Source organism: Eublepharis macularius, chromosome 19, assembly GCF_028583425.1.
Source record: "Eublepharis macularius isolate TG4126 chromosome 19, MPM_Emac_v1.0, whole genome shotgun sequence".
Lineage (NCBI taxonomy): Eukaryota > Metazoa > Chordata > Lepidosauria > Squamata > Eublepharidae > Eublepharis > Eublepharis macularius.
The window spans coordinates 16171572-16198497 of record NC_072808.1 but is presented as its reverse complement, the minus strand read 5'-3'; the positions used below and the strand labels follow the sequence as shown (position 1 = coordinate 16198497).

General features: G+C 45.7%; 1 protein-coding gene across 1 annotated transcript in view; it reads left to right on the top strand.

Moving 5' to 3' along the window:
• EBP (EBP cholestenol delta-isomerase) overlaps positions 1–13582 on the top strand; it is a 28772-nt gene extending 15190 nt beyond the window's left edge. Inside the window, exons 2-5 of the mRNA XM_055003573.1 lie at positions 56–425; positions 2305–2341; positions 11661–11791; positions 13135–13582. Of these exons, the coding sequence (XP_054859548.1) occupies positions 110–425; positions 2305–2341; positions 11661–11791; positions 13135–13346 (696 nt within the window). The 5' untranslated portion in view covers positions 56–109 and the 3' untranslated portion in view covers positions 13347–13582. The remainder of the gene's footprint in view (positions 1–55; positions 426–2304; positions 2342–11660; positions 11792–13134) is intronic.
• The last annotated feature ends 13344 nt before the right edge of the window (positions 13583–26926 follow it).

Genomic DNA, 26926 nt, shown 5'->3' with positions numbered 1-26926 from the left:
TCTGGAGAACTGGGTGTTTTGCATTTCATTATCAACACTGTTCTTCTTTTTGTAGGTAATACATCACATCTGTCTCAGGACCCTGTTTTATTCCTTCTCTTTGGCTGCCATGGGTCTGGAAGCAAAGTCCGTTGCCGTCCCGCATCCCTACTGGCCTCGGAACCTGGAGCTCCAAAACTACGTCCCCAACAACTACCCCATGTGGCAGATCTTGACTTTATTTTTCTCTGTTACGGGTGCCGTCCTGATACTGACTTGGCTAGCAGTGGGGCGGTGGAGCCGGAGGGATGCCCCCTTTGGAACTTGGCGCGCCTTGGCTCTCTGCTGGTTTGTGATCTGTGGCTTCGTTCATATTGTTATCGAGGGCTGGTTTAGCCTCTACCACGTAGAGATCGCAGGGGATCAGACCTTCCTCTCGCAGCTGTGTAAGTTGTCATGGGATGTATTAGGAGGGATGGGCAGGGCTTTTTTTTCAGCAGGAACGTGGTGGAACGGAGCTCCGGAACCTCTTGAAAATGGTCACATGGCTGGTGGCCCCGCCCCCTGATCTCCAGACAGAGGGGAGTTGAGATTGCCCTCCAATCTAAACTCCCCTCCATCTGGAGATCAGGGGGCGGGGCCACCGGCCATGTGACCATTTTCACCGAGGGTGATATAAACTTTAAAAAACTCCCCCCTTGTTCCAACTGACCCCAAGTGATGCCATCGTGCGGTCCTGGGTGTGCGCGTGCACTTCGCACGTGCACATGTGGTACCAGGGGCACCACCTCCCGCCAGGAGTTGCCCCCTGTGCTGGCAACCCACTGAGTTCCACCACCTCTTTTCCCAGAAAAAAAGCCCTGGGGATGGGTATGTGGGTGCAGAGCATCTGGGACCTGTCTCCAGTTCTGGACAGTGGGATGATGTGGGTTTATAATGGGGAGACTAGGAAATGGGCCTTGATCACTGGCTGTGGGGCAAAGTGGGATGGAGACGTTAGATTTCCACCAGGAGGGCAAGAAAGGTATAGAACTGTAAAAGCTTTTGTGTACATCCTCCCTTCATGTGTACATTCTTACTATCTTCTCTCAAAGCGCTACTAGTTATTTACAGGTAAGTGCCTTCCACACATAGCCAGGCATGTGTAGTTGCCCTGTTGTTGCTGAAGCTGCCATGTAACAGGTTTCTCTATAGTATCCCTGTCCTGGTCCCCCCGCAGCAGTGTCCCCTCCCCTTGCCAAACACAGCAGATTTTTTAAAAAAATAAATCATCAATAGAGTATTGTTATAGCAGTATAACAATTTGTGTAGCTGGTTCTCCGAATTCCCAGTTTTCATTTTTAATTAAAAAAAATTAAAGTCTCTGCCTTTCCCCTTATACCTCTGCATTGAAAAGTGCTAGAGACTTTTTTTTAAAAAAATGAAAGCTAGAAGTTCAGAAAGCTTGTTACGTGTGGTGCTATAACGTTATAGTGATATAATGATACTCATTTGCTGATTAAGAAAAAAAGCTCTGGAAGTGGGACGTAATGACTGTTGTGGGGGGAAAGGGCTGGCTACTGTGTGGGCAGCCATTCAGGGTTTGCTGCAATCTTTCCCAAATGTTTGGAGCAAAGCAGGTTTGGGAGGGATTGGGGAAAAGATGGGGAAATCCTGTGAGAGGTATGAATATACCATGTTGCTGTGGGGAAGCAGAAAACCTCCTGCTTCCCAGCAACATTGAACTCTGGACAAATAAACTTTGTGTAAATGGCCTTAGATGGGGAATAGAGAGCCTCAGTTTTGGAAATGGCCTTAGGAGGGGGACGGAGAGCCTCGCATACGGTCTGTTTGTGCTACAAAGCCACGGTTCTTCCTTTCCCCCCTCTGCTTTGTTGGCTTGTTTTTAAATGCAAGCTGCTTGTCTGGACTGCCTTCTAGCTTAAGGCCAAGAAGAACTGAGAAGGAAGCACAATTTTATTTATTTTATTTGGTTCGTTTCTTCTTTCTTGCTGTTGGGACCCCAAAGCAGCTAACATAGTTCTCATTTCCTTCATGTTGACTTCCTATATCGATAAGTTTGATAGAGGTAAACAGCTTTTGTTTTGCCTTCTTGAAATGAACACTGTTTTTAAAGAGTAGAAATAGCATTCATTAATGCTGGTGCTAATTAAATGTTGTGTCAGAGATAAACATCAGTACACTTGCAAGCCAAAAACTTTGTTAGAACTGTCCCCTTCTGTCCCCACCCTGGTTCATACACCAATTTTTGTGAAATTTACAGTTTCTTTACTTATTATAACCAAGCTTTCTGTTATTTTATCTCTCCTCTTCCTGTGTTAAAAGGGAAGGAATATGCTAAAGGAGACAGCAGATACCTCGTGTAAGTATCGCAAAGGGCCTGGGTAGGAGAGGTTATTGCTGTGTTTCTGTTATCTCGATATGAGGCAAACTAAAAAAATTATTCCTGCAAATATCCAGCACCAAATATTGAGCAAAAAGGACTAAAAATGGATAAAGAAGAGCCTATCTTCGCGGATGAGTCTGTTGCAAAAATGGCATTTGTGTCATTTTTGCAACAGACTCACTTACAGTTTATAGGATATTCTTCTTCTAAAGAGTCTTAAGCATTTGTGTGCTCGTAATTAAAAAGCGTGCATGCTGTAGCAGGTTTAGGAAGCCAAAAAAGGTAATCAGCACTTTGTATAATACTTTTTGTTTTCAGAACACTGCACATATATTGTTAAAGTAATCCTTAACCGTTCTGGAAGGTAGGCCAGTATTATCGCCATACTAGAGATGTGGAACTGCGGGGGGAAGATAATTGGGATTTTTTTTTAAGATCTCTTGGTCATTTGACGGCTTGGGTGAGATTTAAGCTGGTGACTTCCTAAGTCAGGAGCATGCAACCTTTCAGAAATGTTGTGCTCAGTCTTTACGTGCTAGTATTAAAGTAAATACTTTCCCCCCCTCAAAAATAAGCATTTGTTTTAAACAAGCATTGATATAATAAATGAAGTTTAAAATGTAGATCTTATCAGTTTAGTGTGACCCTTGCCTTCCTGATACCTTTCAAACAGTGCCTAAGGTTGCTGGGCTCTGCCTGCTTCTCTTCCTCTATAGGGGAAGTGGGAGGAAATGGCTGCCCTGTTTACATCCAGATAGGAGCGCCATTTAGCGCTGAATAGCTGATCAGCAGGTCCCATCTCTTTGGCTGTGCAATGCTGATGTGCCACAGGTTGTTGACTCCTGTCCTGAATCCTAGCTGATCCCATTAACAACAACAACATTCAATTTATATACTGCCCTTCAGGACAACCTAACGCCCACTCAGAGCTGTTAACAAAGTGGATAGAGGTCAATGGGGCTGAACTCAGCATAAAGAAATCATCCATTTTAGTCTGTTTACGTGCCGGAGAGGAAGCTAAATCATCTACATCACAGCCTCTTTTAGACGCTCCCATTATTGGAAAGCACAAGCTCTCACTAGCTCCAAATACAAAGAGACAGAAGGAAGCCTCAAATTGCCAGCTTGGGCTCCAAGTGGAAACTCCTGTTCTTCAGTTAAAAACCAGTCAGCTTCACCCTGATTTATTCGGCAGTGCCGCCTCACTCTCCAGCCGTGGGCTGCCAAGGGAGTTAAGAAATGCACTAAAGTTCCCTGGGAAAGTGTCCTTGAAGGTACAAAATCCAAACAAACTGCAGCTTTATCAAAATACAAAGTTCAGCACAGACACTTATCTTAAAGCCGGATAAAAACAGGAGCGATGGCTGGTGTGTCAGGATGCCATTATTATTATTGTTATTATAATCCTCACGCCAATCACCCTGTGAGGTGAGTGGGGCTGAGAGAGCTCCGAGAAACCTCTACCCTTTTTTTTGTTTCACGAGATGACAATAGATCCCTCCAATATATGTGGGGTGCTTGCCCCATCTGGCTGGCAGACTTGGCTAGAGAGAAGGGAGGCGGTTCTGTCTTCCTTCTTTCAAGATAAAAATTATGAGGAGAAATGGCGTATAAAATTTCTTGCTTGGCATTCAAAGTGTATATGTGGCAAACTTGCTCACTAGTTCCAATCAGTAAGGTACATGTTGCACTTCTGGGAGGCGAGGCTGGCTCCAAGGTCAGCAAATTCATCAGAAAGCCTGTCGAGGCACAATGTACAGACATTCCCTAGAAACACTTGCATTCTTTCCTGACTCTCTTTCCTTAAAAACAGGAGCCCGGAGTGAGCAAGGGCAAGGTGGAACTCCCTCTGTCAATTCCATTTTTTTTAATCCTGCCCTTTCTCCAAGGTTGGCATATGTGGACCTCCCCTCCTGTGAAGTAAGCTAAGCCTAACACAAGTGCATCCAGCAAGCTTCATGGCAGACTGCAGATTTGCTCCTGAGTAGAGATGGGCACGAAACGGGAAAAAACGAACCCATAGTTTCGTGGTTCATTGCGTTCCATGAACCACGAACTTTCATGAAATTGTCCTGTTTCACAAAACGATTCGTTAGGTTCGTGATTCGTCAGATCCCGGGGCCCTACAACAGCCCCATTCATACCCAGAGATTCCAAACTCGCAGGGAGACTTCAAAGGTACCCTCACTCAACAACCTCAGCAAGGACAAGAGCAAAAAATAAGAGTCTTTTCAGTCTCTTTTGAAGCAGCAGTAAATCCAGCCAAGAGTTCCAAAATCCACTCTCTCTCACTCCAAATCCCAGCAACAGCTCCTCCCTCTCCCTCTGTCTACTGGAACTGAAAGCAGGAGGCACAGAGCTGTACCTTATATAAGAAATGCTCACATAGAGCAGAACAGGAGCTCTCTGGTTGGCAGACAGACCTGCCTAACAGGGTTTGGAGGGATGACATTGGTGTTCTCATGGCTACAGAAGGCCCATCTCCCCCCTGCTCATTGCTCTCATAGAGCAAAATGGGAGATCACAGGTTGGCAGGGCAAGCTGCCTATCAAGGTTATGTGGGCTAAGATTGGGGTTTCCATGGCAACAAAAAGTCTGCAGACATTCCGGGCCTATGTTGCCTAAGGACTGAATGGATTGGCGCCAGCCTGTCTGGCATCACGAAGCATTCACTAATTGAACGAATCTGCCCAAAAAGTCATGGATTTCATGAAAAACGTGGCCTCACGAAACGTGTTTTTGTGATACACATATTGGTCCGATTTGTCACGAAATTTGATTTGTATTTCAATTCATGCCCGTGCCTTCTCCTGAGTCTTCGTATTGCTTCACACTCTTATCTCTGGGTTCCCAGAGCCTACAGTGCCAGTTTTTGGAAACCTGCCTAGGTCCAAAACAGTAGCTCAGCATGGTAGCCGCTGTTGAGAGAGAGTCCTGAGGAGGGGCTTGTATCCGAATCAAGTGACCTTAATTCCATTCCCTCTGTTGGCTTCCTTGCTGGGCATGGTGGTGCCGCAGAGACCTGAGAGAAGGCAAAGTGGCAATGGTGGGGGAGAGAAAAGGACAACCAGAACTTTGCAAGGTGGTTTTAAAGCCAACACAACATGTAAAGTGCACGAGAATGTGCGCGCGTGTGTGTGTTATGTGTTGTCAAACTGCTTCCGGCTCATGGTGACCCTGTGAATTAACAGCCTCCTAAACATCCTATCATTAACAGACTTGCTCAGATCCTGCAAACTGGAGGACGTGGCTTCTTTTATTGAGTCAAACCATCTCATTTTAGGTCTTCCTCTTTTCCTACTGTCTTCCACTTTTCCTAGCATTATTGACTTTTCCAGTGAGTCTTGTCGTCTCATGATGTGACCAAAGTACAATAGCCTCAGTTTTGTCATTTTAGCTTCTAGGGAGAATTCAGGTTTGAGTGGATCTACAACCCACTTCCTTGTCTTTTAGGCAGGCCATGATATCTGTAAAACTCCTTCAGCACCACATTTCATATGAATCAGTTTTCTTCCTGTCAGCTTTCTTTACCATCCAACTTGCACATCCATACATGGCAATGGGGACTACCATGGTTTGAATTATCTTGATCTTAGTCCCCAGCAACACGTCCTTATCCTTAAGAATCTTTTCTGGTTCCTTCATGGCTACCTTTCCAAGTCTCAATCTTCTTCTGATTTCTTGGTTGCAGTCTCCCTTTTGTTGACGATTGAGGCAAGGAATGGACAATTTTAGCAGTTTCAATTGCATCATCGTTGGCCTTAACATCATGTCATTCTTTAGTAGTCATTACTGTTTTCTTCTTGATGTTCAGCTGTAATTGTGCTTCGGCACTTTCTTCTTTAACCTTTATCAGTTGTCATTTCAAGTCTTCGCTATTTTCTGCCAGGAACGTGGTGTCATCTACATATCTCTAATTGTTAATGTTCCTTCCACTAGTTTTCACTCCACCTTCATCTAAATCTAATCTATTTCTCCTTATAATATATTCAGTATGCAGGTTGAATAGATAAGGAGATAATATACATCGTTGCCTGACACCTTTGCCAATTGGAAACCTTTCTGTTTCCTCATTTTCTGTTCAAACAGTAACTTGCTGTCCAGACTCCAGGTTGTGCATCAACACAATCAGATATTGTGGCACACCTATTTATTTTAACACCACCTGTAGCTTTTCATGATCCACACAGTTAAAAGCTTTGCTGTAATCTATAAAACACAAGCTGATTTTCTTCTGAAATTCTGTGGTGTGCTCCATTAACCATCGCAAATTTGCAATACGATCTCTAACGTCTCTTCCGTTTCTGAATCCAGATTGAACATCTGACATAGTTGCTCCAGTCTTTTGCATCTATTGTTTAAGAATGGGAATATAGAATTGAATGTTTCCAGTCTGTGGGGCATTTTTTTGTTTTCCAGGTTTGATAACATATCCTTGTTAAGATTTTGATGGACTCGATTTCTTAGTTTCTTGAAACAACTGTATTGGAATTATCTATGTATCTTGTTTTGGTGTATGATCAATTTCTTCCCGGACACTTCCATTAAAAAAAAAAAAGCTTTCAATGTCTTCCTCTTCAGCATCTGTAGTTGGGATGTAAACTTGAGCGATGGTTATGTTGATAGGCTTTCCGAGAAGTCTGATATATATTATTCAGTCAGACTTTACATTATAGCTCCTGATTGTGCGTTGTGTCACTTTGCTATAAAAACATCACGGTTCCTTCCAAATGTGTCATTTCCAGAGTAAAACATGTTGTAATTCCCTGATGAAAATGTCCTAATCCAGTCCACTTTAGTTCACCTACACCTCAGGATTACAATGTTCAAATGTTCCATTTCTTGTATTATGATATCAAGCTTACTTGGATTTATATATTTCACATTCCTTGTGCTTATTATGTGCTGCACAGCATTGGACTTTCCCTTTGCTGGGGGTCGTGTCTTTCAGCACTATATCTTCTTCCATTTTGGGTTGGCTCATCATAAGGTTTTCGATATAAGCCTGTTAGGATAGTGACTTGACCTAGAAAACCCTCTGCTACCGTTCCTAAGTGTTGAGCCAACAGCCACTTGAGACCCCTAGCAGGCTTATAGGGGTCTGGCCTTTAGTTTGAGACTCTCCAGCCCCTGGGTCCGTTTCTGAGAGTATAGGCATACACAGGGCTTTTTTTCAGCTGGAACGCGGTGGAACGGAATTCCAGAACCTCTTGAAAATGGTCACATGGCTGGTGGCCCCGCCCCCTGATCTCCAGACAGAGGGGAGTTTAGATCACTGAGCAGCACGGAGGGCAATCTCAACTCCCCTCTGTCTGGAGATCAGGGGGCGGGGCCACCAGCCATGTGACCATTTTCGCCAAGGGCAACCCACTGAGTTCCATCACCTCTTTGCCCAGGAAAAAAAGCCCTGGGCACACATTCAATAAGTAACTTTTAACACCAGAAGCAAAATATATTTTGTTTTATTGAGTAATTCAGATTAGGAAGAGTTAGGGTTGCCAGCTCCAAGTTGGGAAATTCCTGGAGATCTGGGGGGGGGGGGGGTGAAACCTGGAGAAATTGGGGTTTGGGGAGGTAAAGGACCTTGGCATGGCATAATTCCATAGAGTCCACCCCAAAAGTAGCCATTTTCTCCAGGTGAACTGATCTCTGTGGCCTGGAGACCAGTTGTAATTCCAGGAGATCTCCAGCCACTACCTGGAGACTAACAAGACCAGGGAACCACAACTATATATACATTTTTGTTAATCAGTTTTTGAAGTGCAAAAGTGCCAATGTGAATAAATACAACAAGATAGTTACAATACAATTACAAAATACAAAGTTACAGAGTCCATCCATGTATATTACATAAAATCCTGAATAAATATTCAAAGTCCGTAGAGCTCTTTCAACACATTTAAAGTACAAGATGCCAGCAATAATAGAAAAGCCAGTAGGTAGGGAGTAGTGCAAGATGTTATTTCTTTCACAGTCCAACAATCTTAAATTAATACATTAATAATCGCCGACGGGAGTATGCAGGCAATTTTTCATTAACTCGGGTTAACTCAAAATCATACTCACGATGCGTTACGTGCTCAAGACACACTCTCCTACGGCTCATGAAGGATGGTATTAACGGACTAATAATGAATGAAAATGGCTACTGTATATATATTGCAATGGGGCTGAATTGCTTAATGTTCTATGTAAATCAATCACAGCTGGAGGGAAATCTGGACGCACCTCACAACTTACAGTGAAGTCGCTGAGGATCATAAGAAACAAGAGAACATGATTTCCAAATTTAGTCCATGCGGTGTTAAGGACTGAAGTTTGAAAATCCACTTAGATTCCAATTGCATAAGAAATTTACCTGTATCTGAAGCATGTGGGCGGTCCAAATGTTCAAGCACAGAGACCTTAAAATCATTGTGTGGGTGTTTGCACTCACGGAAATGGATCACTAAAGGTGCCTCAAGCACTCCGTTCCTGATCCCAGATATATGTTCTTGGATTCTTGTCCTTAGGGGGCGGGTAGTGCTGCCTATATATAACAAGGGGCATTTGCATCGAATGATATAAACAACATTCGCGGACTTGCAATTGGAAAAGTTATTCCGGTGAAAGGAATAAGTCGGTAGAATCTGGTCAAGCCTGACCATATGGCTGCACACATTGCATGTGCCATATGCAAAGTGGCCCTTGGGCATGTGAGTATGATTTTGAGTATTGTTTAATATGGAATGGTGTATGAGTAATTGTTCGTTACAATATATATTTTTATACTTGCAGTGTGTCCGGTCTGAACTGTTTTATGCCCAGGATGAAGTGAGTTTTTACTCACGGAACAGGTTAATGAAAAATTGCCTGCATACTCCCGTCGGCGATTATTAATGTATTAATTCAAGATTGTTGGACTGTGAAAAAAATAACATCTTGCACTTCTCCCTACCTACTGGCTTTTCTGTTATTGCTGGCATCTTGCACTTTAAATGTGTTGAAAGAGCTCTACGGACTTTGAATATTTATTCAGGATTTTATGTAATATACATGGATGGACTCTGTAACTTTGTATTTTGTAATAGTATTGTAACTATCTTGTTGTATTTATTCACATTGGCACTTTTGCACTTTTGCACTTCAAAAATTGATTAACAAAAATTTATATATAGTTGTGGCTCCCTGGTCTTGTTGTTCTCCTCTGGTTCCATATCAGGGTCGCCCGTTGTTCTCCTCCACTACCTGGAGACTGGCAACCCTAGGAAGAGTGTATGCAGGGCAGGAACCACTCTATTGTAGCACAAGCAACGGGCAGAAAAAAAATAACACTTATCTATGCTAGCTAGACGTTAAAAGGCTTGATAACTTGCATCTCTGATGTGGCTTCCAAGTATGTTGCTCGTACTTACAGACTTAAGAAAGGAAATCTAAAACCATGCCAGACAGTTCTGGCATGGAGTAAAGAGACTAACCACAAACAAAATAGAGGGGAGGTCTCCAAAAAACAAAGCAGGGACCGCACTCCTCTATCCATAGTCTAATAACTATGAATTCTTTACATCCATACTCTTACAATTCATTATAAGATTATGTACATATTTATGATATTTATTGCATATTTATTATATATTTATTATTTTTAGTCCTGTAAATATTTTTATACTCTGTAGGCTTTTATGAAGAAGCTTTGCAAAACGGGATGTATTAGAGCGGAAGTACAAGTGACAAAAGGCACAGATTGGACACTTGTCAGCTTCCCTCAAGTTTTGATGGGAAATGTAGGCAGCTTGGTGGAATGTTGGACAAGTGACCGTTGAAAAGTCCATTGGACAGCAGTCAGAGAGCCAAGCTGCAAGACTAGGATGCCTACATTTCCCATCAGAACTTGAGGGAAGCTGACAAGTGTCCAGCCTGTGCCTTTTGTCATTTGTAGTTCCGCTCTCAGTTGCTAGCGCACCCATTGCCAACTCTCCCGGATCTTTGCTTCCCGTTAGATGAAACCTTTGTTCTCCACCGACAGTTGTCTGCCTGCAAAGAGAGAATAAGAAAAAGAATTACAACAGAAAAAGGACTTTATTGATATGAACTGTGAAACTTACCTGGTCTTGGAAGCATTGGTTGATTGAAAGTTTGTTACTTGGGGTACCAATTGAACGGATGTAATGAATTCATCGTTATTTGACTTAGTATAAGATTGCACTTTTTGCACTTTGCACTTTACAAAAATATAAAAATTAAATTAATACTATAAAAATTGCATTACTGTTAGCTTTAATATCTGTTAGGTCTCATAGGACTACAGTCCCTGGTTTGTTTTATGGAGCAAAGAGAGCCTCTCTCACATGCTGGTAGATTGATTCTGAATAGAGCGGCCATCTTTTCTAGAACTGTTAGCCAATCAGGGCACAGTTAGATAACTGGTGGTGCTAGGATGAGAAACTAGGGTGGGTAGATGGAGGCTGATTCGGCCTGCTGCCCAAGGAGGGTTCCCTTGGGAGTAAACAAGCTCCAAGTGCAACTAATCAGGAGGCCTGCATTCTTTCTTTAAGACCTGGGCCTGTGGAAACTTATATTCCTGAACCAAAGTCACCCAGGGCCAGATCGAGGGGGGGCAGGGAGGTAGTCTTCCCCCGGCGTTGCCAAGGAGGGGGTGCCGTGCACAGCTGCCAGCCACCGGGAGCACGCAGGCGGCCTCTGAGCCCCCTGCGCTGCCTTTCGCCTGCCCCGCAGGACGGGACACGCAGCAAGCTGGCTGCCCCCTGTCCTGCAGGGCAGGCAAAAGGCAGCACGGGGGGCTGGGAGGCCACCCGCGCCATTCGCCTGCCCCGCAGGACAGCCTGCATTCGCCTGCAAGGCAGGCGAATGGTGCGGGCGGCTTCCCAGCCCCCTGTGCTGCCTCTGCCAACTCCTCAGCATGCCGGGGCACCCGGCTTGCCGCAGGGCAGCACGCTCCGCCCTGCGTGATGACTGGGAGCGCACGCACAAGGGGGCCAGACTTGGGTTGCCCTGGGTGCTGGCAACCCTAGATCCAGCCCTGAAGTCACCCAGACAGGTTAGCCATATAGGATTTTGAAAGGCTGGTCTTGACAAATCGGATTAATATTAGTATCTCTGTAGCGCTCTGTAGGATAGTATCAATAGAAAAGCGTGTTTGCCTAAAGCTTCCTGTGGAATTCGCTAATGATTTGTCTGTTGCTATTATACAAACTTTTTATTACCCATGTCTGAAGGATTGGTGTCCTGTTCCATGTGGATTAAAAAGATGTGTTTGGAAACGCCTTTGACTCTTGTTTCTCCCTTCTCTTTGAAGATCAGACAACTTCCTTGTTTCTATAGAGACTGTCACAGCCCTTCTCTGGGGGCCTCTCAGCTTCTGGACAGCGCTTGCTTTTCTTTCACACCAGCCTCACCGATTTCTGCTGCAGCTGATAGTGTCTCTGGGTAAGTATGCGAGGCAAGCTCAGGGACAAATCATCCGCTGTTCTGACTGGCTGTCAAATTATATAGAAGCAACCTGCCTGCATTAAGAGCTATTAAGTACGAACCCCATACTAATAGAATACTTGAGAGCCAGTTTGGTGTAGTGGTTAAGAGCGGCAGGACTCTAATCTGGAGAGCCAGGTTTGATTCCCCACTTGTTGGCTTGACGCCAGCTGGGTGACCATGGGTCAGTCACAGTTCTCGCAGCCCCGCCAACCTCTCAGGGGGATTGTTGTGAGGATAATAATAACACACTTTGTAAATCACTCTGAATGTGGCCTTGTCTCAAAGGGCAGTATATAAATCAAATGTTGTTGTTGTTATTGTTGAAGATCCTGTAGTAGCTGTGATCCAGGCACTTGCAGTTTCTTCTATGTTCTGCCTGCTTAATTTTTTTCCTGTGTTCCCAACACCTCCTTTTCTTCTTTTTTCTCTGAAATATGTCCCTCATCTACAAAACGCAGTTTTTAAATCCCTTGCTGTATTTCCCTCCCAACTTTGCTTGTTTGCACTCTTTTTTTCTCAAGCTTCCCCGCCGCCCCCCAAGCTTTATGGATGAGGGCGCTTTAAGGATGCTTAAGGACGGACGCTTCTGACTCTCTGTGGCTCTTAGGATATTGTAGAGAAGAACTCACACATTGGACGTCTCTGCATTTGTTAGTAAAACAGAAAACGACAGCATCTTGTCCATTCCATAACTTCCAAAGTGGGTCTGGGTAGTGTGTTCCCAGGCATAAACCAGAATAAGGGTTTTCCTGTTAACTTCTACTGGACTTCAGAAGTCAGTGGGATAGCTGAAGAATGCATGCGTTCAAACAGCTTTAAAAATAATGTTTAGTAATTTCCTTTTTAAAAAGTGGTTTTCCTGCAAGTCTTGCATTGTTTATTGAATGTCCCAGCCAGTGATCGTATCGACTTACACTATGTAATCTGTCTTGAGTCTCAGTGGGAAAGGCAGACTACAAATAGCCAGTTTGGTGTGGTGGTTAAGAGCGGCAGGACTCTAATCTGGAGAGCCAGGTTTGATTCCCCACTCCTCCGCTTGAAGCCAGCTGAGTGATCTTTGGTCAGTCACAGTTCTCTCAGCCCCACCCACCTCACAGGGTGTTTGTCGTAAGGATAACAACAACATACTTTGTAAACCACTCACAGTGGGCATGAAGTTGTCCTGAAGGGCAGTATATAAATTGAATATTGTTTTTATTATTATTAACATATATATAAATAAGTAGTCCTTCTCTAGCTTCCTGTGGTCCTTTCCTCCCCACTCCTCTAATCGCTCTTTCTGCCTCCCTGTTTTTCAGGTCAGCTCTATGGAGATATTCTTTACTTCTACACCGAATACCACCACGGCTTCAGTCACGGTGAAATGGGGCACCCCCTCTACTTCTGGTTCTACTTCGTCTTCATGAATGCCTTATGGATTATCATTCCTGGGGCTCTAATCGTGGACGCCTGGAAACACCTTAGTGCCAGCCAGAAAGCGATGGATGCCAGCAAGTTGAAGAGACACTAACAAACCTGCCCGGGTGGTCAAAATGGCTTGTGGTTCTGTTGCTAAGGGTTGGGGTGTAGCAGCTTCAAGAGTCGTGCACGAATGAGACCAACAAGGATTCAGGAAGGAGAGCGTGCTTTATTAGCCGGCTAAGGCTCAGCGTGACTTCTGCCACTCAAAACAAACTGAGCCCCCTCACACAGACAGCAACTTGCCTAAATACATTCTTGTCCGGCAAAATACATAACTGAACCACATGCCATAGTTACAGACTTATCATTGGCTAACTAACATCATGCTACATAACTTGGATACATGTATGAGCTTACAGCTCAGCTAACTTCAAACTGGCTCCCTCTGGTAATTTTCCACTCACTTTAAGCTATGGCCTGCTTCATTTCCCCCCTTTCGGCCCCTGTAGCAAAGCGGAAGCGGGCCGAATTACATTTCCTTCCCCTCCTCCCGGGTAGGCCGCATCCTGTGTAAGTTTTTAATTAAGCGAACCCGTTCTGAGGACAGTGAGCTGAATGTCATTAGGTGTGCACTAGGGGCAAATTCCCTTGTGGGCGGAGTTGACACTGGGGTCGCCAACATTGTCATATTCGAAACAGTAGTCTGTATAAGGCGTATAATGCAGGGAATACAACAGGGGAGAATGATAACTCCAACTAAAGCACATCCCACAAGGAGCAGAAGTTGTCTCCACCAACCATCTCCAAGCAATGAGTCCCACCATCCCGCATCCCAGGCTGATCTCCACGTTTGTATAGGTACATGGGATATCTTACGGATGTTAGAAGCTATGTCCGTGACCGCTTGCCCATTGTCATCAATACGAAGACAGCAATCAGTTAAATTAAATTTCCCACGTACACCTCCTTCCTCTGCCAGCAAGTAGTCTAAAGCCAATCTATTTTGATAGATAGCAGCCCTCATCTGAGTCTGCTGTCGGGCCAGAAGCTCTAGGGCTGAAGCAGTCTGGTTTGTTATTATTTCAAGGACTGCTTGAAGCCGGATTATGCGGTTTAACATATAAACTGGAGTTCGATAGCCCCAGGACCCATCTTGAGCCCATGTAGCAGGACCATAATACTCTATAATTCGCTGTGGAGGCCACTCATCTCCCCATTGAGATCCCCCGATGTCTATTGACCGCTTAGAGTGTTGTAAATCATCGAACAAAGGGATTCCCAGAGTTTGGCCCATCTGGTTGGGTAAAAGGAAAAACCCAGGTCGTATAGTTCCTATTGTGCAGGAACCAGTCCATCTCCTGGGGAGTCGAGAATCGGCAGTGGACCCACACACCCAGTATAGGCCATCAGGGGCATCCCAGATATGAGACAGGCTTTGAGGGTTCTCCCAATAGGACTTTAGGAGGGTATGGTTCACCCAGGGATTACCTGTCAGGGGCACCTACCCATCAGTCCACCAAGTAGCCTTTGTGTCACTTGCATTAACTACCAAGGCAGTTCGGCAAGGGGTTTCACCAACTCGGATCGTATAATTGGCAACCTGGGATCGGGTAAGACAAAAGGTACCAATAACAGGGGAGGCTAAAGCCCAACTATGTGGCTGAATCTGATGAGCAGTCCTCACAGAATGATTCCATTGAGTTAACATTTCAGGAGTAACTTCTATTGCCACCCAAGGCCATTGCTCACTCATAAGTGGCCCCCCACATACCCAACAATCAGTAACATTTAGGGAAGCAGCTATCTGTTCCGCTAGTGTCAGAAAGAGATTCCGCCCAGGAACCGGGACTGGTACTTCTTGTGCCACCTCCTGATACAAAGAAGAATACACCTTCAATGAAGGTTTAGCAGTGGCTGCAGGCAGAGGCGCTTTAGGTACCTTAGAAGCCTTTGTTTTGGCCTTCTTTATAATTGGGGCCCAACGTGCAGTGGGTAAGAAACAGACCCACGTAGGATGAGAACAACCAACTCTATTCTGTGAACGGGCCATAATATACCATTTCCCCCATCTCTGACACGGAGATGCACTGAGATGTTGATAACACAGCTCATTAATAGTGGCTAGGGAATAGAACACTCGATTCCCTCGCTTATGGCCATAACAATGAGAACTTAAATTAGAGTGGGTGGGTAAAAGGAGCAGGCTGCATACAATTAAGACAGGGCTTATATCCATAATGGTGGCAGTTACAAGTGGGACAAATCTCAATAACTGGCCGGCTGCACGACCTATGTCTATGTAAAAGAACAGTAGAAAGTAAGAGTGGACCAGAGACCAGGTAAGCAGTCTACAACAATAGACAATGAGTACAAAATACTATAAAGGATATCACTTCATAGGCGAGATCCACCGACGATCTAAGCTTCAGCTGTGGGTAGACTAGTCAGCTTCCGGGGTGACTAGACCAGAGCCTGCTCCTGCTATGGACCTGGCAGCGTCTGGTGTACGCGGGTACAGATACTGGAACTGGAGCTTGCAAATCTAGCTGTTCCCAGTAGGCCTGGATCCAGAGGGTATTCTTTTCAGGTGGAGGCGAAGAGGATCATCTGGATGAGCCTCTGAAACCCAAGGCGCAGCAGCTGGTTTAACATTAGTCCAGTGAACCCATGCTGCAATGCCTTCTACCTTGACTGCTGTGGGGGTAGCTAGTAAAACAACATGTGGACCCCTCCATTTAGGCCCCAGGGGAGTTACACGCCAGTCTTTCACCCATACCTCATCCCCTGGTTGATACTTATGCACTGGGTTAAACACAGGGAGGGGCTGTTGTTCCCCTACATACTTCCGTAATTGCTGTAACGTTTTGCCCAGTGCCATAACTTGTTCCCTGAGCACCAAATCTCCTAGCTGACAGGGGTCTCCAGTTATACCTTGCAAAATAGGGGCTGGCCTGCCAAACATCAGTTCAAATGGGGACAGTTTTGTACGCTTATTTGGCCGACAACGGACTTGGAAAAGAACTATGGGCAGGGCTTGTGGCCACTGCAGACCAGTTTCCTGACAGATTTTTGCTAATTGAGTTTTAAGGGTCCTATTCATTCTTTCCACTTGACCACTACTTTGAGGTCTGTATGCTGTGTGCAACTTCCATCGGATTCCTAGCAACCTAGACACACCTTGGACTATTTTGTCAATAAAACTTGAGCCATTGTCACTCCCGATTATGGCTGGCAGGCCCCACCTACAAATAATTTCCCAAATCAGGCACCTGATAACTTCCCCTGCCTTCTCAGTCTTTGTGGGAAATGCTTCTACCCACCCAGAATAGGAATCTACGAACACCGATATCGAAAGACCTGGCACCGTGGTAATTCAGTGAAATCTACTACCAGCGATTGAAACGGCAGAGACCCAGGGGGCTGGAACCCAGGAGGAGGACCTGGCCCTTGTCGGGGGTTATTTCTGGCACAGACAGCACAACTTCTAGACACTGCTGCACACAGTCCATGCAACTTAGCGATGTACAAGTCCCTGTTTAACAGTTCAGCTAACGCAGATTTTCCATAATGTGTGGCTTCATGGGCAGTCTGCACTATAGCATGAGCAACTGACTCTGGTACAAAGAGCCTCCCATCAGGGAACTGGAGCCATCCATGTTGTCGCTGGACATTCTGTGTACTGGCCCAATCTTCCTCCTCTTGAGAGTATTTAGGGGTCCATTCGGACACTCGGACTTGGAAAACAGGGCATTGAAGAGGAGACGGTTGCAAATATTCTTCCCTAGCAGCTGCCTTTGCAGCCTCATCTGCCCGCCGGTTTCCCCTAGCTACAGGACTTAATGGTTTCTGATGTGCCCGACAGTGCATCACTGCTACTTTCAGTGGGGCATGGACAGCCTGAAGCAACTGCAGAATTTCAGGGCCATTCTTAATTCCCTTCCCAGAGGCAGTGATAAGGCCTTTCTCTTTATATAGTGCGCCATGAGCATGCAAAGTAAGGAAAGCGTATTTTGAGTCAGTCCAGACATTAACCTTTAATCCTTCGGCCAGTTGAAGGGCCCTTGTTAAGGCAATGAGTTCCGCCTTTTGGGCAGAGGTATTAGCAGGTAGGGGCTTGGCCTCAATGACTTTCACATGAGTGACAACAGCATACCCTGCACGTCTTATTCCCTGGTCAACAAAACTGCTGCCATCAGTAAAATAATCTATATCTGCGTTTGGCATGGGAACATCAGTCAAGTCCTTTCGACTAGAATATACTTCGTCCATAGTCTGGAGACAGTCATGTTCTGGACATTCATCACTAACAGGGAGTAGTGACGCTGGGTTAAGGGCACTAATCACCCCGATCTCAACCTGTGGGTTCTCGCACAAAAGCCCCTGATATCGAGTCATGCGAACATTTGTGAACCAGTAGCTCCCCCTATAGTCCATCAAGGCAAGTACTGAATGGGGAACCTTAACACAGACCTTCTGTCCTAAGGTCAGCTTCTGTGAATCTTTAACTAGCTCTGCTGTGGCTGCTACTGCACGGAGGCAGGCTGGCCAGCCTTTTGCCACAACATCCAACTGTTTTGACAGGTAGGCTACAGGTCGTTCCCAATTTCCCAAACGCTGAGTTAATACTCCCGCTGCAGTGCCGTTTCGCTCATGCACAAAAAGACAGAAGGGCTTCATAAGATCTGGCAGGCCAAGAGCTGGGGCCTCTAACAGTTGTTGCTTTAAAGTTCTGAAAGCTTGCCTCTGCTCTTCTCCCCATAAGAATGGGTCGTGTTCTCCCCCCTTTGTGACTTCATATAGTGGCCGTGCTATCTCAGCAAAATTAGAAATCCATATCCGACAATAACCTGCAGATCCTAGGAACTCCCTCACACGCCTACGGGACTTGGGTTCTGGAATGGAACAAACAGCTTCCTTATGCTCATGTCCCAGGGATCTGGTTCCTTCTGATATTTCAAAGCCTAAATACTTTACTCGGGGCTGACATAACTGGGCTTTCTTCTGAGACACTTTATAGCCTGCCTCATGGAGGACTTCAAGTAACTTCTGGGTAGCCTCATAGTATGCCTCCCATCCCACTGCTGACACCATCAAGTCATCAATGTATTGCAGCAACACCCCTTGTTCAGGGTCAAGGGGAAAATGAGCTAAGTCTTGGGCCAATGCTTGGCCAAACAACACAGGGCTATTCTTGAAGCCTTGGGGAAGCCTTGTCCAGGTATACTGTAACTTACGACCTGTATGCTGATCTTCCCATTGGAAGGCAAAGAGGGGCTGGCTAACAGGGGCGAGCCTCAGACAGAAGAATGCGTCTTTGATGTCCAAAACACTAAAGTAGTTCGCCCTCTGCGGGACAAGGCCTAACAAAGTGTAGGGGTTAGGCACCGTAGGGTGGATTGTTACAGTTCGTTGGTTAACTGCCCACAGATCTTGCACTGGCCTATAATCCCCTCCTGGCTTCTGGACTGGCAGCAAGGGGGTGTTCCAGGGAGACTGACACTCCTTTAGGATGCCATACTTGAGGAGGTGGTCTAGATGTTTCTGTATGCCCTGTATTGCTGCAGTAAGAAGACGATATTGTCTTATACGGATGGGTTGGGCTCCAGGTTCTTTCTGGACTACTATAGGGGTATGGAGCCTTGCCAATCCTGGAGGACTGTCTTCTGCCCAGACCCCTGGAAATCGATTCCATTCCTGTGAGAGTGAAGGTGATTGTTCACTGCCCCCAAGCTGGTAGAGCCTCCATTCTTCCTCTAGAGGGCACTCTAGTACGTATGCTCCTGTATCTATGGAACTCATAGCAGGGGAGCCAATTCCTAGGGTCACATCTTCTGATTTTTCAAATGAAATGGTAGCCCGCAATTTAGACAGCAGGTCTCGGCCTAGCAATGGGACAGGGCACTGGGGCACATATAAAAGCTGGTGGCGCACAACATGTGAGCCAAGATTACAAATCCGGGCAGCCAGGAAAGGTTGTCTCTGGCAAGCCCCTGTTGCCCCCCTTACAACTATTGTTTTTCTTGTGACTGGGGCCACTGGCTGGGTTACAACTGAATGTTCGGCCCCTGTATCTACGAGGAAAGATATGTTTTGGCCCCCTACAGAAATTTCGACCATGGGCTCCTGGGGGCCAAGACTGAAGGTGCCCGGTCTGTCCTATGCCTCCCACTCCTCTTCATCTTCAACTTCCCATCTGTATCCATCCTCATTTAGGGCTGCCGCTACGGTGGGCCCACATCTCTCATACAATCCTTCACTTACTACTCCCCGGTTCCTGTATCCATCTCTTCTCCCTCTGTAATCACCTCGTCCCCTTCCACGTCCTCTGACATTCTGCAACCTTTCTCTACACTCGTTCTTCCAATGGCCCTCTTGGTGGCAGTAGGCGCATTGATTGGGGCCCAGGGGCCTCTGAACCCTTCTTCCAATCCCGGCTCCCCTTCCCCTTCCTTGGGGTGCCCCGCGCTGTGGATATTGCGTCAGGACTACTGCTAACAACTCTGCTTTCTTCTTCATCTTCCTCTCACTTTGCCTCTTTTCTTCCTGTTCCCTGTTAATAAAAGTCTTATGTGCTATCTCCAGGATCTGCTCTATATTCATGCCTAGGAAGCCATCTTGCTTCTGTAGTTTCCTTCTTATATCCCCTGCTGCCTGGCTGACAAAGGTGGTAAGAACCATCCGTTTATTCTCCTCTGCCTCTGGGTCAAATGGCGTGTATTGCCGGTAAGTTTTGTAAATTCCTGTACCTCCTGTACCTTACGCATATCTGTTGCTTTCTTCCCTGCCGCCTGTATTCCTTTCAGTATAGCCTGTTGGTATATAGCCAATCTATCCTTATGGTCCTTATTATTGGGGTCCCACAATGGATCTTCTACTGGGAAAGCAGCCTTTAATATTGTTTTATCATCTTCACCATCCTTTTTAAAAGTTAACAACAATTTCTTTGCCCCCTGAATTATACGCTTACGCTCCTCAGTATTAAAGAATGTGATCAGGAGCTGATTGCAGTCCTGCCAGGTTGGCTGGTGGCTATTAATGATTGACCCAAATAAGGTGGTCACTGGCTCAGACTGTTCCGAAAATGAAGGGGTCTGGGTCTTCCAATTGTATAAATCAGTGGTGGTGAATGGTTGGTAAATTAGCCGGGTTGCTCCTGTTCTAGGGTCCACAGTCTCCCTTAAGGGGCAAGTATTAGTGGCCTCTCCTTCTAATGGTGGCATCTGAATCTCCTCCTCTCCTGCACCTTCTTCCTCAGCCTGCTTTTTCTGCGCCTGCGACCGTGTCACTGGCGGGGTTGTCCTTCCACTTTCTTCCTCGGGCACATAGGGCGGGGGAGACATTTCATCTTCTGGGGCCTGTTGCACTAACTTCATCTTTGGTCGGAGGCCTGCATCGAGTGGAGCAGTGGAGCTGACTGGGGCTCCCCTAGCGGGCAGAACTGGATAGAGACTTTCCTGTGGCTGTAGTCCTCCCGGTCGTGGGCCTGCTTTTCTTCCCCTATCAAGGACCAGGAGCCGCGCCTCCATTTTCTTAGCCCTGCCTCTCTGCCGCTTTTTAACCCAGGGTGGGGGGTGCATACAAATATAATGCCAAGCCTGGGCATATACTATCTGATCTTCATGATGTTTAAGAACAAAATGATATACATCAAGGGCAATAGACTCTTCAAATGTGCCCTCCGATGGCCATCCTAAATCAAAAGTAGGCCATTCTACCATACATAAGGTTTCCAAAGTTTCAGGAGTTACATTTTCCCCTGACTTTATCCAATTCCCATAAACCTCCTGGAAATATTTCAGTACCAACTCCAGTGGAGTTGGCTTGGAAGATGAACCACCCATAATACACAGAGACAAGACAATCTAGGGAGAGTAAACAGCGAGAAGGCAGTAAGGGGTCTGCTTCTCAGGAATCCCTACGCACGTGCTTCACACACCGATCGCCCTGCGGTGTTCCGTTCACATCACACATGACGAGTTTCCAACCCAGTCCTACAGCACCAGTGGGTTCGGATGAGTCCCTGTGACTCTCCTACTTGGGCTGTGCTAGGGGGTGATCAGGCCCCTCTTCGTCCCTAAAAGAGGAACGGTCCCTCAGTTACTATACTCACCAGTCCCGAGACTCCTTCAGGGCAATTGTTCCTGCCTTGTTAACCGGGTCGTTGACGCTGCAAGGGGTGCCACCGGCAGCAGAGAGAGACGGTATCCGATCCTGAAAACAGTCAGGTGGCGCCCACGGAGTCCCTCTCTCTCCAGAGCCGGCCTGCACTGACCTGAGGGTCAAGGGGGACCCAAAAGCCCCCTCAAATCCCGGACGAGCCCCCAAAATGTAGCAGCTTCAAGAGTTGTGCAGGAATGAGACCAACAAGGATTCAGGAAGGAGAGCGTGCTTTATTAGCCGGCTAAGGCTCAGCGTGACTTCTGCCACTCAAAACAAACTGAGCCCCCTAACACAGACAGCAACTTGCCTAAATACATTCTTGTCAGGCAGAATACATAACTGAACCACATGCCATAGTTACAGACTTGTCATTGGCTAACTAACATCATGCTACATAACTTGGATACATGTATGAGCTTACAGCTCAGCTAACTTCAAACTGGCTCCCTCTGGTAATTTTCCACTCACTTTAAGCTATGGCCTGCTTCAGGGGCACTGTGGTGTTGTTTTGTAACTCTTCAGGGCTTGGTTAGTCCTCTGCTCCATTGCTTGAGGGGGGTTGTTCTCTCCCAGTTCCACTCTATGTTCCATTTTGAGATATTTCAGACAGTGAGACGCAATATACTGTTCGGGCTCTGTGCCGTGTAAGACCTTACTTTTCCCCCTACACACAAGTGGAATTAAACTGCATTGGACTTGGTAGCTTTTTCACAAGCACAGAGGACCAGGCTGTGAGTGACAGAGAGCCCCTTGCCATTCTTCCATTGTGTCAGCCGAGACCAATATCACACATCAGAGAACGTGGGAGCATTCCTAGTTTAGTTGTATTTTGTGTAAACGTTTGGGGATCCGTCTTGATTGAAAGATGGTGTGGGAGTCAAATAAACCAATAGAGCGGTGCTGCAGAGGCTGCGGCTGGTGCTCGGTCTCTTTTCTAGCTGTTAAACTTTGAATTTTTCAGCAAGAAGTGTAACATTTGGCATGGTATCCTTTTCAGCATCTGATGAAGAGAGCTGTAGTTCTCAAAAGCTTATGATACAATAAAGTTAGTCTTAAAAGTGCTACTGGACTCTTTATTATTCTTCAGCACAGGGTCTCTTTCTGTGCTGTGGCTTTCTGGTAGTCTCCTGATCTGGAACCAATGAGAATTTTAAGCTAGGGCTAGAGAACACAGAGGTGCATTATGTTAGCTGTGGATGTTGTTCTATCCCAATGGTAGCAAGAATTCTGCTGGTTATATGGAACCCTTTTTAAAAAACTCAAGCTAAGTGGTTGATAAAGTTTTATCTGTTTGCATGACTGAGCAGTTTCTGATCACAAATAGCAGAGTCCTGCAGCACTTTTGAAACTGAGTCAAAAGCTGCCTTAAGTTCAATGAAATCTGCAAGCAGGTCTCCCTCCTATTAAATGTCTAACATCAGACAGCCATTTACAGTAGAGCGGTCAGTTCTGTAGCTCTGATAAAGGAATCGAATATGAAGCAATTGCTCCACTTTTGGCCAAGATTGTAGGCCATTCATCTGAATGGTTACCTTTTTCCTTGCTGGCGAAAATGTACTCATTAGCTGAAAGAGTGGCTTTTTTTTTTTACATGAAGCTAGTGAAATTAGATCTTGGCTGTTGAAAAAACTGTTAACGAAACATATGCAAATACTATGATTTCTTATAATGACTGTATTGTTGAAAGTTGTGTTGACCATATAATAAAAAGGCTGATGACTGGGATCAAAGCTCCCAGATTGCATGGTGGAAGGTGGGACCCCTGGGTTCCCTTCTTATAGAATTGCCAGAGGCGGGGAGAATCATGGTGTATTTGAGCCCGAGCAGGATTATTACGAGTTCTTCCTAATGCTAGGGCTTCTTTCTCTTTTACAAGTCTCATCCCTTCACCCTCTGAAAGCTATTTTGAAACTCCTGTCCATCCATTTGTGCCTGTAGCAAAGGTTACACTGTAAAGGAAGCAGCCTGGATGGTGTCCCTGGATCTCCTCTTAACTTGGGTTAGCCGCTCACTGTCGGGGCAAATATTTGTGTAATCAGTTTGCCAACTACCCATGACCTATACATTTTCAAACAAATGGGCCTTCCAACCATCAAGGAACTATGGTTGTTGTGGGTTTTCCGGGCTGTATTGCCGTGGTCTTGGCATTGTCTCGGCAATACAGCCCGGAAAACCCACAACAACCATCGTTCTCTGGCCGTGAAAGCCTTCGACAATACATCAAGGAACTTGTTGGGGAGGTGAAATCCCTCCCCTTACTCAATCCCTCCAAACCTTCCACTGCTGCCTTCTGCCCTCTCCCTTCAACAATGCTTACAGAGGTTGCTATTCATCCCCAAAATGGCAGCTGAGATCTCATAATGCTGTCATCAGATCTTTTTCTTTGAGCTGTGATGTCTGTACAAATGCAGACATCCCTTTTTAACTACCACCAAACTTTTCATATTTTTTTCCTTACAAATCTGGGAATTTCCCAAGGTTCTAAAAAAATTGCTCTGTCCCTGGGTGCCCTCCCTTTAGGAGTCTATTGGTGTGTTGTTGGTGGAGTATATTCAGCCTTAAAGATGCAGCCAGTGTGATACAGGTGTTAGACTGAGTATTGGACTCGGAGACTCAGGTTTGCATCTGCACTGTGCCACAGAAGTTGGCCAGTCACTTGCTGTCTCTTGGCCTAACTGGTTGTGAGAATAAAATGGAGGAGAGGTGAATAATATAAACCACTTTGGTTCCCCGTTGGGGTAGAAAGGCAGGGCATAAATCAAGTTAATAAATTGCAGGGCTGTGTTAGAAAAGACAATCGTGTCACTGTGGCAATCAACCTCCCAAGTCCCGCCTACTGTCTAAGGCTCTGAACCAATCCTGGTGATTCACAACCTCTGGAACTCCACTGGGTGGGAGGGGAGGAGCCGGCCTCATCTTAAGAGAGAGGTGGGGGAGAGAAACTTTCCCCCTTAGAGAGGACTTTAGGTGGCTATGGATAAACGGCCCATGCTCAGGCAGGTTTTTTTACTTTGGTTTTTAGTTAGGATTTAGGGTCAGGTTAGGGAACGAAAGTTGTTTTTTGTGAGATAAACAAACAACCTTCGTAAACTATATGAAATAGATAACAAAGATTTGATGATTTCTGGATTAAGGGATTTTGACATTAGAAAAAAAAGCTGTTAATTATTTAGAGAAAGTGTAGATTTGACATGATACGACTGTTTGTTTTGAAGGAAACCTTTTACTATTAAAAGTTATATAATTAAAACAAACCTAAAAAAATACAATTAGCATATACTTATAAAACAAACAAAAACAACTGATCAACATACAAAAAAATACATAATACAGAAAAAAGCCAAGAAAAACAAACACAAACCCTGTGGAGGGCCCTGTCAATTCTAGCTTTTTTGTGTACAGGTTTTGTGGCCAGGATCTGTGAGGTAAAAGAGCAGCCTGGAACCTGAGCAGTAAGTCTCTAAGCTGTGGTAAAAAGGTTTTATTAGACCTTAATTGCTGAGAACCCTATCTGGGGGAAAAGCATTTGTTTTGTTAATTAAGGCTTAGTTCAATGAGTGGACGGACGAATAACCTCTGGGGAGTGCAGTTGAAAGCATTTTGTGCTGATTATTCCACCCTAAAGCTTTACTGTGTTCCAGCTTATCTTCTGTAAATAATATATGTCTGTTCAGTTCCATCTGTGTCTTCTCTGTCAAGTCAGAATACCTGTGTGAATGAGGTTTTATGTACCCCACAGTAAAGGGCCACATTATTTGGGTAGTCGCAAATAAGAATATTTTAGAGAAAATAAAGCTTACACACTACCAGCCAGTTAGATAAAGCCTGTGTCTTCCCTTTAACTGATTGTGGATGGCTGAGAGGGTTTAAAAAAAATCAGATCTTGCAAACTGGAAGGATGTGGCCTCCTTTACTGAGTCAAGCCATCTCACTTTGGGTTTTCCTACTGTCTTCCTCTTTTCATAGCATTATTGGCTTTTCCAGAGAGGCTTACTTATTCATTTATGTCATGCCTTTCTCACTGAGACTCAAGGCGGATTACAGAGTGTGAGATTAGTACTGTCAGTATCAAGGCCAGTTTCATAAACAATGCCACAGGGTAAATAAACACAAGTTTACAAAGCCATAACATTAAGATTCCAATATAAAGTTGAAGAAATGCTGAAATAGAATGTAAGCAATTAGGGTTGCCAGCCTCCAGGTAGTGGCTGGAGATCTCCCAGAATTACAGCTGGTCTTCAGGCCACAGAGATCAGTTCACCTGGAGAAAATGGCTACTTTTTTGGGGGGTAGACTCTCTGGAATTATGCCATGCCAAGGTCCTTTCCCTCCCCAAAGCCCACTTTCTCCAGGTTTCTCCCTCCAGATCTCCAGGAATTTCCCAACTTGGAGCTGGCAACCCTATATGCAATTCTAGCAATACAGAATAGAAGAAATTCTGGCTGACACAGGAGCACATATTTAGAGCAACAGATAGTTCATAAGGCAACATAGGGTTGCCAGCCTCCAGGTAGTGGCTGGAGATCTCCCAGAATTACAGCAGGTCTCCAGGCCACAGAGATCAGTTCCCCTGGAGAAAATGGCTACTTTAGGGGGTGGACTCTATGGAATTATGCCATGCCAAGGCCCTTTCCCTCCCCAAACCCCACTTTCTCCAGGTTTCTCCTTCCAGATCTCCAGGAATTTCCCAACTTAGAGCTGGCAACCCTACAACGTACTGGTGGAGGCTATGGGTGAAGTGTATGGTCTCTAACTTATTAGTGGAGCATATGAGACCCCCTCCATACAATACAACCCTCTTGAAGTTCCTTTGTTTGAAGACACTTTTAGGCCAGCCACAGAATGTAAAGGAAGATTAAAATGTCCCCGCGCTGGTTTTTGACTTCAGCCTCGTGTTTTGCCTGCGGGCCACGCCTCCCATTGTGACGTCACCCCTTCGGGCTTCGCTCACACAAGGCTCCAGGAAACCATGCCAACACTTCCGGTTTACGGGGAAGAAGGGCGAATCTTAGATGAGGAAGTGGGACAGATACCATAGAGATTGGGCGGTAGAGTGGCACTCACACTAAATAATAAAACGGAAGTCCTGTGGCGTCTTGAAGAGGAGCAACGTTTTATTCCAGACCTGAGCCCCTCTCCCCACCTAAGGCCGCGATCTTATTAGAACCGGATGTAGCCTTTGAATGCTTCCGCCTCATCCGGATGTTGTTATTCCTTTCCCAACAGGGGCTCCCTGACGTCATTTTCGTGCGCGCGATGATTGAGGGCCGACTTTTCGCCTCTGGTTGTGAGGGACGAAACTGTCGCGCTGGGTGTTTTTTTAACCGGCAGGCTCTTCCCTCCTCGTTTTGTCTTCCTAGAGCCATTCCCACTCCACCTCAGCAGTTTGCCCCCTCCCTTTTAGCGGCGTTTTGGCGACGTGGGATGACGTCATTGGTAGCGGGCGGGACTATTCGGCGGGGGGGGCTGGAGGCGATTGCTTCGGAATGACGTCATCACTGGCGGCCGGAAGGCGGAAGTAGCCGGCGG